Source organism: Diabrotica virgifera, chromosome 1, assembly GCF_917563875.1.
Source record: "Diabrotica virgifera virgifera chromosome 1, PGI_DIABVI_V3a".
Taxonomy (NCBI): Eukaryota; Metazoa; Arthropoda; class Insecta; order Coleoptera; family Chrysomelidae; genus Diabrotica; species Diabrotica virgifera.
In genome coordinates, this window is record NC_065443.1 from 231,597,756 (window position 1) to 231,610,643 (window position 12,888).

The window sequence follows — 12,888 nt, forward strand, 5'->3', positions numbered from 1 at the left end:
TAGACCCAGTAATAGTAAATTAGTAGCTCAGGAAAGATACGTTCTTATTTGTTAAATTACAAATTGAATATTTCAACGTGAAATAACCAAAAAATGAAGCACTTTTCGGGGAAAACTCATTAAACCTTTAAGGGTTTAAAAAAAGCTTTATTTTTGCTTTTTTTAGTTCATAGCGTCAAAACTAAGCGTGTTACACTCAAAATAAAGTTGGTCCTTTTTTTTGTAAAAAAAAATCATGAAAATCTCCCCTTATTTAGCAGCCCAAATGAAATTAACCGTTACCGCTTTAAAATTTAATTTAAATGTGTTTTGTTTATATGATCTATAAGTTTCACCGGTTCAAAGTGTTCATTTTTGAAAGGTTTATAGTTGAAAGGGTATGAACGAGTCACTAATCATGAGTGTATGCAAACTTTGAACCGCCCGCGCCCGATCTACACCAATTTTTATCTGACAGAAAAGCAAAACAAAAATATGTATATAAGCAAAACTTAAATTTTTTAAAAATGGTTCAAGGCAGGTTTTGTTTATATTCGATTCAGAGTTGGACTACCATCTCCATATAGCAACTATTTCAGCATCCTTATGCATCATCAGTGAAGATTATGCAGTCACAACTCTGAAGGGAATATAAACATTCTGCCTCTTTTAAGGCAAAACATCGCGATGCAATGAACCCACCTTTTGAGACGCAAATCAGCGACATCTCTCGTATTACGAGGAAAACAACGAAAAGCCCCAGATACAAAGTTTACTACTTTTTAAACAATTAGAATAATTGAAATAAAAATATAATAAACAATATTTTAAATCTAAGACTTTTCGTTAATAAACTGCTTTCTGGCTGCATCCCATATCTCCGGATTTTACAATATATAATCACGTAGAGACGACGAAAATAGGAGAAAGCAAATAGAGGACACTTAGGCCACGCATTTACCTTCTCTTCGTCTAGGAAAAGGACCGAAAGACAGTTTCTAAATACTCAAAAACTGAGTAAAATGAAAAAAATTAAAAAGGGTTCAAGGCAGGTTTTGTTTATATTCGATTCAGAGTTGGACTACCATCTCCATATAGCAACTATTTCAGCATCCTTATGCATCATCAGTGAAGATTATGCAGTCACAACTCTGAAGGGAATATAAACTTAAATTTTTTACTTTTTGACATTTTTCGTATCACTGATACTGTTCATGTTGGGTATTTTGAAAAAAGGGCATTTTCTCCTAAAATTAAAAAAATACTATAAAACCAAATTTTGTTAATCATAAGCACTTCGAAGCGGCGAAACTTATAAATCGTATAAAAAACACATAAGTAAAGTAAATTGTAAAGCGGTAATGATTAATTTTATCCGGAGTGCTCAATACGGGCAGATTTTTACGATTTAAAAAAAGCGTAACTCGCTTAATTTTGATGTTATAAGGACTTTTGATGCCATAAAGCTTTTTTAAACACTTTAAAAAAAATTCATGAGTTTTTCTGGAAAAAGCTTCATTTTTTGGATATTTCACGTTAAAATGTTCGATTTGGAATTTGACAAATAAGAACGTATTTTTTATGAGCTAAAATTTTGCTGTTACTGGATTTATAGACTTCATTTTTGTATGAGATACATTTGTGCTAAATATATTTTTTCGATAAAATACTTACTTTTTGAGTCATTTGCGAAAAACCGCCTGAAAACGTGGCTTTATTGTTGAAAAATCAACATTTTCACTGGCAAAAAACTCGAAATGTATTGACTTAAAGAAACTCTTTAGAACTAAAATTGCTTAGAATTAGTCAATTTTTCCAATTCTGGACTTATTTTAAAGGTTTGTTTTTTCACCCCCGTGAAAGGGTGTCTTTCAGTCCGCAAGTAAAAGCAACTAACGGCATAACTTCAACTTTGAAATGGAGGGTAAGTAGAACCTAAATCCAAATTTTCAAGCGAGTCTGTCGTGACGTTGAAAATTACAATACAAAACGGTCATTTACTGGGCTAAAAATGTATAATATCGATACCTCACCTCACTTCAATAGCGTAACAAGTCCAAAATTAGAATATTTGAGAAAACGAAGAAAAAGAAATTTCGTATTTTATATTCTCTATATATTTTTTTCAATTTTCATCTTTTATGAAAGAAAATAAGTAATTTAGTTTTATAGGGCTGTAGAACATTTTAGTGTATGAAAATATTTAGATATTATTTGTTTAAACTAACTAAAATTTAAACTTTAGTGACATTGTTACACCATTGAACTAAACTTTTTCTTGAAGTACGACATAAATTAGCTACTTTTTGTAAATAGAAGTCGGTCTGGTGACTATAAGATTTGAAATAAAAGTAACTTTTAATTTGAAACAAAATTAAATAAACACAAATTATTAAGAATCGGACTCAGGCCCCTCCCCTACTCCATCTTTTTTCGGCAAATGTTGGTAAAATGGCCAATGCCTGTCTAATGGCATTTTCCTTACATATATTCCGTAGATCTTTCTTTTTATTTTTATCGATTGAAAGGCTTTTTTTGAAGGCTGGTTTTAGCTGGATTTCCTTATTTTTTCCTTGATTCCTAAGTTCTTTATTATTTTGTTTGATGTCAGTAGTCTTGAAAGTATCTTGTGCATAAGAAGTTTTATAAAAAATTATAGTCCAGGTGTATTTTTTCTATTTTGATAATTTTTAAGTCATTCCGAACAACTTTTCCTCTTTCTCTATTTTTACTGAAATGTTTACCCATTTCGCTACTTAGTGACTTTAAATCATAAATATCTTGAGTGCAAATGTCATTCACATTGTAGGGAATCCCAGTTTTTTTGCTGATTTGAGTAGGTCTACATCTCTGCTGCCAGCTAATACTGTAGCAAGTCAAGTTGTTACACTATTGAACTAAAACGTTTATAAATTTGGAGTTGTTACATAAATTGATTACGCCCTCTACTAACTAAAAGACGAATTTCGACTTTTCAGTATTGAAATTGGTAGAGATATGTATTAAGTACGAATGCCATGATTGAAATAACTAAAATTTGAATTTTTTTGACTTGTTACGCTATTGAACTGAGGTATCGATATGTTTGTATCGAGTAAATGTATTAATAAAATATTTCAGTATTATACAAGAAATATTATGTACAAGCAGTTTTTTTTTCACTAAACCATAGAAACAAGCTTATTACTTATTATACTCCATTGGCATATTCCTTAAGAACAAGGAAATAAAAAAGCGACCGGAACGAGAGATATCTGACCTGAACTCATAAAATAAGTCTGTTCTAGAGAGCTATAAACAAAGAACAACTCTTAAAGTTATGGATACAACATTGTATAATATCAATATTAAAAAACGGAGACGGAAAGTGTGCGACAAAGCGACGGCAATGTAATAAATTACAATTTGAATTATCGCCCACTGACGGGGAAAATAAAGTATACAAGAATTAACTATGTAATTAATTAACTATATATTAACTAAATATGTAACTTAATGATTAACTTTGTTACTGTAACTAAATTAAGGTGAAACAGTAGCGATCAACAGGTAGCGAAAACGCGTTCCAAGATTGCGGCTGTAATTTTGAATATTTTTTCGAGATATTTGGCACACGTATTCGTAATATAATAAAGAATGGCGGTACAGAGCCCAATTTGAAAAATATATTAATATGTGGAAATTACTCTGTAATTAAATACAATATTAAAAAAAACGAGCCTGTACCGCCATTAAGAAGAACAAAAAAATACACTTTCTTCAAATAAACTTTTTTATCCGATGCCTAGATTTTGTGTCATTTTGGAACTACTAATGAAATAAAAAATTTTAGTAGTTCCAAAATGACACAAAATCTAGGCATCGGATAAAAAAGTTTATTTGAAGAAAGTGTATTTTTTTGTTCTTCTTAATGGCGGTACAGGCTCGTTTTTTTTTAATATTGTATTTAATTACAGAGTAATTTCCACATATTAATATATTTTTCAAATTGGGCTCTGTACCGCCATTCTTTATTATACTACGAATACGTGTGCCAAATATCTCGAAAAAATATTAAAAATTACAGCCGCAATCTTGGAACGCGTTTTCGCTACCTGTTGATCGCTACTGTTTCCTCTTAAGTTCGGGTCAAATTTCTTTCGTAAACTTCTTATTTTTAAACCGCCGATTCAATGTCCAGTTTGCAATAGTCCGCGAAACATAAACCCAACGACACTGTTACAGTTTAAAGGACACTAAATTAGAACATGAACCAAGGAGTTTTGTAGCTTTTAAACTAAAAGCTAGACACTCAATAACTATATAAAATATGTGCTACCCGAGATTTCCTGGGTGAAAGTTTTCGGTGGATAAAAATGCATCTTTTGAATGCATTATACCCAGGATTTTTTGGGAATTTGATCGGGAAAGTTAGTCGATAAATTTTATAAAAGTAGAAATTATTTTGCTTCCAGTGGCTTAGCAACACTTGGATAAATTTCTTACAGGAATGTATTCAATTTTATTCAGTAAATTATTAATGCCATCATATTTAATTGGTTTCAAAGATAATTTTTTTTGCAGGCGCTGTGGTATTACCAAGAGATAAAATGAAACGGCCCAAGATGAAGATATAATATTAGGATGTTTCGGAATATGTTGTTCATCTCTATATTAATTGTTTTTTGCCTAAAAACGGTAAGTTAAATATTTTCGACTGTTCAGTATAATATATTGACTTTAATTATCACTAATTCGGCATAAAACTCTATTTGTTCTATAATATAATCTCTTAATATTTCGTTACAATTTTGTTATTTCTTCATGAAGAAGAAAACTGTTAATTTATTAAGACCATATATTAACACAGGATAGATATTCCATTACAGTGGAACCCCGATAAGTCGGCCCCCGGTAACCCGGAAGTTCGGTTAACCCGGACCGATTTTCATCAGACAAAACAAAAATTTTTTCACTTCGACTGAGTTTTTTACCAATAAATAATACTCTATACAACTGTATGTAATTTAGATGTGCATATGGATTTCATGTTTTGGCGTTTATAATGGAGTTTATCTCTAAGTATACCTTATTTTATTAATTTTTATCTACCATATTCTCCGGCTAACCCGGATTTTCGATAACTCGGATCGGTCGCGGTCCCGATTAATCCGACTTATCGAGGTTCCACTGTACTTACAACTTAAGAGTATTGATTTAAATTTTTTTTTCTACAACCACTATTTTAAGTGCACTTTTCTGTACAGTTTTATGTTAACAAAGTCGATATTTTCTCACAGTATAAGATTGATGACATTAGTGTGTAGAAAAGTGACGTTTCTGTGCAGAAAAGAACTTTCCGGCACAGAAACGTCACTTTTCTGCACACTAATGTCATAAATCTTATACTGTGTGAAAATATCACAGTACCATTACATTCCACAATAAAATCATAAATATAATTATACCATGTTTAGTTGAAACGGTTTTATTTAAGATATTAGATTTGATAGGGCTTTTCAAAAAAGAACCGATTTAACTCATGTCCAAGAAATCTGCAAAATTCGCTAATATACCACATTATATTTGAACACATTTGGTATTTTACAAATGACTACTTCATTCTGAATAACGTTATATTTATATTCTGTTTACATCTGTGGTTAAAGTGTAGACAAATATACAACCTGTAAGACAATTATTATACTTATTTATCGAATAGAAATTAAATTATGGATGTTACAACTGTTTTATTCTACAATTTTATTCTTAATAAACATTTTATAGTTATCAATTAACCTATAAGGATTTAGCAACCTCAGCAAGATACGTCGAATGAAGTAGGTGTGGTGTAAATCCGTGACTGCATAAATATAACGTCAAATGTGACATTATTTTGTACTAATTATTTAAAATCGTTTAAATTCAAACAAATTAATTGAGTGCATTAATTTTGTGCTGAAGGTGCTGAAATGTTATGTGTGGTCTATCATATTGTATGGTTGTGAGACATGGACGTTAAAAACCACAATGCTAAACAAAATAGAAGTATTCGAATTGTGGTGCTATCGACGAATCCTAAAGATATCGTGGGTTTCGCACACTTCCAATGAAGATGTTCTTCAAATGATGAATTCGGAACGTCTGCTCATAAGCATCATAAAGAGGAGAAAAACAGAATACTTCGGCCATATAATTAGAGGACCTAAATACCATCTGCTTCGCCTTATAATAGAAGGAAAAGTGGAGGGAAAGAGATGGATTGGTCGAAAGAAACTTTCATGGCTGCGTAATATTAGACAATGGTGTGGCTGCACAGTAGAAGAATTATTTCGCGCAGAAGCCGATAGAGAGAGATTTCAGGAAATTGTAAACATGATGACGGCCAACGTCTGAATACAGACACGGCACCTAAAAGAAGAAGAAGAAGATTAATTTTTAACTGATTTCTGTGTAATTTGTTTAGGTATAAGGAATATAAATTGATTAGTATTAATTAAATAGAGTTTAAAATTTATAATGTATTATTATCATAAATCTTCGTTTGGAAATTGTGATTTTTATTTTTAGCAAAAACTGTGGTTGTAGAAAAAATATAGTGTGTAACACATGCTGAGAGGTAATTTCTTACTCGTTTGTATTGCGGCACTCGCTTGCGCTCGTACCGCAACTTTTCAAACTCGTGAGAAATTAGTACGTTTCTGCACTTGTTGCAAAATAATATTGTTTATTAGTATATTATACTATTAACTATAAACAGTTACTATTTTTTTTATTTTGAAATGTTTGGGAGGTACGGTAACCGCAACACATTTTAGTTTAATATAATGAAGGAATATTTTAATTAATATTAATATTAACGCTTCCAATCCGATATATAGTCCGTTCTTTAACGGTAAAATATTGCAAAACCTCTAAATTTTAAAGAACCGCTTGGATTGACATGAAATTTGGCATACACATAGCTAACAAGTCAAAGAACAAAAGTGATATTGTGCCGATATGTGCTTTTTCCATGGGGGTGGTTTTCACCCCCTCTTCGGGATGAAAAAATATTCGTCCAAAGAAAGTCAGGAAATGGATAAACTGGCTAATTTTAAGTAACTTTTGTTCTATAGAGTTTTTTCACTAAGTCAATACTTTTCGAGTTATTTGGCAGTCAATATGTTCATTTTTTCAACAAAATAACCACGCTTTTAGACGGTTTTTCGCAAATAACTCAAATAGTAAGTATTTTGTTGAAAAAACATTTTTATTAAAAATATAGCCTGTAAAAAATTTAAAAAAATGGTGTATATATCACGTCTCTACACCTAATAGAAGCAGCGTTATAGCTAATGAAAAATATGTTCATATTCGTCAAATTCCAAATGGAATACTTTAACGTGAAATAACCAAAAATGAAGCACATTTCGGGGAAAACTCATTTCAACTTATTTAAAATGTTTAAAAAAAGCTTCATTTTGGTTTAAAAAAAAATTTCTAGCATCAAAATTAAACAAGTTACGCTCAAAATAAAGTTAGTCCCTTTTGGTTTTGGTAAAAAAATCGAGAAATTCACCCCCTAATTAGTATCTTAAATGAACTTAATCGTTACGACTTCACAAGATTCTTGGCTCGTGTATATACTGTTTATATGATCTGTAAGTTTCATCGGTTCAAAGTCCTTATTTTTGAAAGGGCTGTAGTTAAAAGTGGTTGAACGAGTCACTAATCACGAATGTATGCAAATTTAGAAACACCAAATCTTAATCAATTTTTGTCTAAGAGAAAAACAAAAAAATACATGATATTCAGAATAGCAAATCTGACTTTTTTTGTGTTTCGAGATTTTTGGTATATCTAACAATTTTTAAATTATTTTGAAAAAAAGCATATGTTTCAAAATTTAAATTTTTAAAAATTTTACTTTGAAACCAATTTTTTTCAAAAATAAGCACTTTGAATCAATGAAACTTACAGATCATATAAACACAACATAAGTAAAATAATTTGTGGAGCGGTAACGATTAATTTCATTTAAGTTGTTAATTAGGGGGTGGTCTTCCCGACTTTTTTTGCAAAAACAAAAGGTACCAACTTTATTTTGAGCGTAACTTGCTTAACTTTAATGCTAAAAACTTTTTGTAAAAAGAAAAATAAATCTTTTTTAAACACTTTAAAAATGTTATAATTGATTTTCCCCAAAAAGTGCTTAATGTTTTGGATATTTCACGTCGAAATATTCTATTTGAAATTTGGTGAATATGAATCTATTTTTCATTGGCTATAACTCTGGTTCTACGAGATCCAGAGACCTAACGCGTATACCATTTTTTTTTTAATTTTATAGGCTATATTTTTGCTAAGAATGTTTTTTCGACAAAATACTTAGTTTTTGAGTTATTTGCGAAAAACCGTCTAAAAATGTGGTTATTTTGTTGAAAAATGAACATATTCACTCGCAAATAACTCGAAAAGTGTTGACTTGGCGAAAAAGCTCTATAGAACAAAAGTTACTTAAAATTAGTCAGTTTACCCATTTCCGGACTTATTTTACACATATATTTTTTTACCCCCAAAAAGGGGTGAAAGTCACCCCCAGGGCAAAAGCACATGTTAGCTATACGTGTGCCAAATTTCATGTCAATCCAAGCGGTTCTTTAAAATTTGGAGCAAAAACCTTGAAAGAATGGACTAATAGACGTGAATCAGTTTCTTGCACATCTTCGTTCCTCTACTTTTGTAAAGTGGCTATAATTCGCTTTGTATAGCCTCCTTGACAGAGCCTTGGCTTTAAAATGGATATTCTCGAGCTGTATGTGCTTATTATCATATTTTTGTAATGTTTTTCGCTATCTTGCCAATCTGACTTTCTTAATTAAGAAATTGCAGTTCAAATAAGGAACATGAGGCCATAAAAATATTTGTAAAAATGTTCACAAAGCCAGTCACTACACCTAGTTGTCTTCTCGTAACGCAGTATGGGTTTTTTCAGATTTTGACAATAATGAATAAGTTAATTTTGACTTTGGGGAAGTCAAAATTAACTTATTCTTTTTTATCTTATCTTAATTATTTTATTAATAATCGATGCGCTGATAAAAGCTCTTTCTAGGAAACGGTCTAGAAAATTTCTCCACCAGAAGACGTTATGTTCAGTGATTACAAGGGTTTCACTTATCGAGGCCAACGATTGCTTCTATATATTTATTGACCCGCTCTAGTTTTCTGTTGTTTGTTTTTTGCAACCAGCGACCTATTTCGACAAAATGAAAACAGATGGACTCATGCAGGGGGTTTCACCTAGTTCACTTTATACTATCGCTAAAAATAATTTGATGTGGTGTCTGAAAATTTGTTTTTCGGATAATTGTAGGTAATCTACACTTTTAAAATATACAAAACTTGCTATAATTTCCGGGAATAGAGGTATTATGCGGAAGTGTAAATTTTTCAAGTCTGTTTTCAGATTTAAATAAATAAATGTCTGATAAATAAATGCCATTTCAAGAAAAGTCCTTTTGTGATATTTCTTTTTATTTGCTAAAATTTTTACAGACTCAAAGTCCATATTATATAGTATGGTCTTCATTCACAACATGTGTGACTAAAGAGCACCTATTCTGCCTCAAAATAATATATATCATTTTTGTCAAAACGTTGACAATACAGTAACATAATTGCCCCTTTAAGGCAAAGTTATTTGTATTTAAATAGTTATTTTTTTTGTATTTTGTATATTTTTGTTTTAATGACGTTCGTTGCAATACTGTTTTTGTAAAGGCCCCTATTTTGTATGTATAGAACATCTTTGACAAAAATCTCACTCTAGTAAGTTGTTTTTAAATAATAAATTTTAAAAATATGTAATATTTTTATTAGTGGGTGTATAAATGGGCCCTTTTTAAACATAAATTTAAATGTACCGGGTGATTCACTAGGGGATATACATCCTGTATATTTTTATGTTTCTAGAAGCTATTTAAAACCTCATCTCAAAAAGTGTATTATTTAGGGTCAGTTATGAATAATACAACCAGAAAATTTTTGAAATTGTAGGTATATAATTTTCGTCAAAATATTAAATACATAAAATTTTGAATTTAATAATTAATCACACTTTAAATAAGGATATTATTTTTTAAATTAGATAAATAAAGACACCTATTTTCTAAAGTAAATATCGATATATTGGGTTTTGTATTTTTTAATGTCTTGACGAAATCTTTAAATAATTTCAAAATTTCACCTTGAATTATTCAGAACAATCCCTACATAATACACTATTTTGAGATCAGGTTATTAAGTAGCTTCTAAGAACATAAAAATATACAGGGTAGTTCATGAGTACTAAAGATCATGGACTATGCTAGACATTTTCTAATCACCCTGTATATTTAAATGTATGTTTAGAAAGCGACCATTTGAATTTAAAAGTTGGCGTGTACCAGCATTTTTTATTATTTTCTAAAATAAGGATCTAAACAATTTTATTCCATATGTGCTTTTCATACTTTAAAATTTCATCCTGTATTATTCATAATACACCCTGATATAGATCAGTGAAATCAGGTTATTAATCAGCTTTTAAAAATATAAAAAAATATAAAGCACTCATGGGAGTGCCGACAGAAGTGAAAACTTCTTATAGTATACAGGGTGTCCCGAAAAGATTGGTCATAAATTATACCACACATTCTACGGTCAAAAATAGTTCGATTGAACCTAACTTACCTTAGTACAAATGTGCTCATAAAAAAAGTTACAGCCCTTTGAAGTTACAAAATGAAAATCGATTTTTTTCAATATATCGAAAACTATTAGAGATTTTTTATTGAAAATTGACATGTATCATTCTTATGGCAGTAAAATCTTAAAACAAAATTATAGTGAAGTTTGTCCACCCCATAAAAATTTTATCGGGGTTTTGTTCCCTTAAACCCCCCCGTACTTTTGTATACGTTCCAATTAATTCATTATTGTGGTATCATTAGTTAAAAACAACGTTTTTAAAACTTTTTTGCCTCTTAGTATTTTTTCAATAAGCAAGCTTTTATCGAGATGCGGCTTCTTTTTTAATATATTTACATAAAAATTTTATGGGGGTTTTGTTCCTTTAAACCCTCCAAATGTTTGTGTACGTTCCAATTACACTATTATTGTGATACCATTAGTTAAACACAGTGTTTATAAAACTTTTTTGCCTCTTAGTCTTTTTTTGACAAATCACCTTTTATCGAGATATGGCTTCTTTTTCAAAATATACCTAAAAATGTAAATTATAAATACTTTCAGATTATTAACAGGTCTCTATAATCGTACTTAACCATATACAAATATATGGTAGATTCGACAAATATTCAAAATAGCTCGATAAACACTGGCTTATCAAAAAAGTACTAAGAGGCAAAAAAGTTTTAAAAATATTTTGTTTAACTAATGGTGTCACAATAATAGCTTAATTGGAAAGTACACAAAAGTTTGGGGGGTTTAAAAGAACTAAACCCCCTTAAAAATTTTAAGTGGTGCACAAATTTCACTTTAATTTTTTTTTAAGATGTTGCTGCCATAATAATGCCACATGTCCATTTTCAATAAAAAATCTCGAAGGGTTTTCGATATATGAAAAAAAATCTATTTTCATTTTGTAACTTCAAAGGGCTGTAACTTTGTTTGTGTGCACTATTGTATATAGGTAAGTGAGGTTCAATCAACATATTTTTGACCCCAGAATCTGTGGTATAATTAATGATCATTTTTTTCGGGACAGCCTGTATAAATTACGAGCTCAATGCTTTTCCCCATCCAAAAAGAAGTGTTATACCTATATTATATACGCGTTTCGTAAGTTCTATGCTACTTATGTATACATACACATGATATTATAAAATAAGAAGGTAATATATTGCGCATCCTGAAGGAAGAGGGAGTCGTGACGCAACTGGAGACCGGCACGTTCGTAATGGTTCGTAAGTGTATTTTATATACCAAGTACTTGATAGTCAACGTTGGCCTAAGATGATTGATTAAGTTTCCTGATAGGGTTTCACCATGTTCCCAGAGGTTATATCTTTCAACATCGGCGCTTAGCCTTTTCAATTTTACTTCAAAATAATGCAGATTGAATTATAAGTACAACCATTGTTTGGTTCTGGGGCTATTTAGCAAGTATTTGAATTCACTGATGATGGACTGATAGGTCCGAAAACGTTCTGAATTGGACATATTTTATTCAATCCATTGGGATTTTTAAAATTTTCAGTAAATATACCTATTACATAGAAGTGGTTTTTACTTCATGTTAGAGTTTTTTTAACTATATGGTATACAGCCAAATTAGGGAACTACCCCTTTTTAGTCATTAATATCACTATTATTATACATGCATTATAATAATATACGTACAAAATTTATTTCGTCGAAGCGATGAAGGACGCGATGACGGTCGCGAAATCAATCTTTTTTGCCCATTCCAAAATAGATTTTACATTTATTTTAAATTTAAATACTCCTACACAATTTATATACAGGGTGTCCAGAAACTCTACCGACAAACGAAGACAGGAGATACCTAAGATAATTTTAAGATGTTTTAACTCAATTCACCTAGTCCGAAAATGCTTCCTAAGGGAGCTAGAGCTCTTTGAAGATGGCGTCTTGTAATTAGTTTTTCTTAAATAACTCCAGAACGCTTTAATTGAGGAAAACGAAAATTTGTACACATATTTATTTTCTAGAGATAAATCGACTCCATGCATTGCGAATTTCTAGTACCGGTCATAGGCGTCCGTTTTGGATAGAGCAACAGATATTTTATCGCATAACGTTTTTATCATTAATTTTTAAGCGTTTTTGACTTTGGATTAATAAATTGTGAGATATTCTACAACTAAAAGGTACACTTGTCTTAGGTCGATAGGATACACCGTTTTCTAGAAAAACCGATTT

The 12,888-nt window shown here is 30.5% G+C and overlaps 1 protein-coding gene across 1 annotated transcript in view; it reads left to right on the forward strand.

Moving 5' to 3' along the window:
• The window catches only part of LOC126879060 (platelet-derived growth factor receptor alpha), a 289,178-nt gene that overhangs the window by 87,089 nt on the left and 189,201 nt on the right, over nt 1-12,888 (forward strand). Inside the window, exon 2 of the mRNA XM_050641955.1 lies at nt 4,543-4,656. Within this exon, the coding sequence (XP_050497912.1) occupies nt 4,603-4,656 (54 nt within the window). The 5' untranslated portion in view covers nt 4,543-4,602. The remainder of the gene's footprint in view (nt 1-4,542; nt 4,657-12,888) is intronic.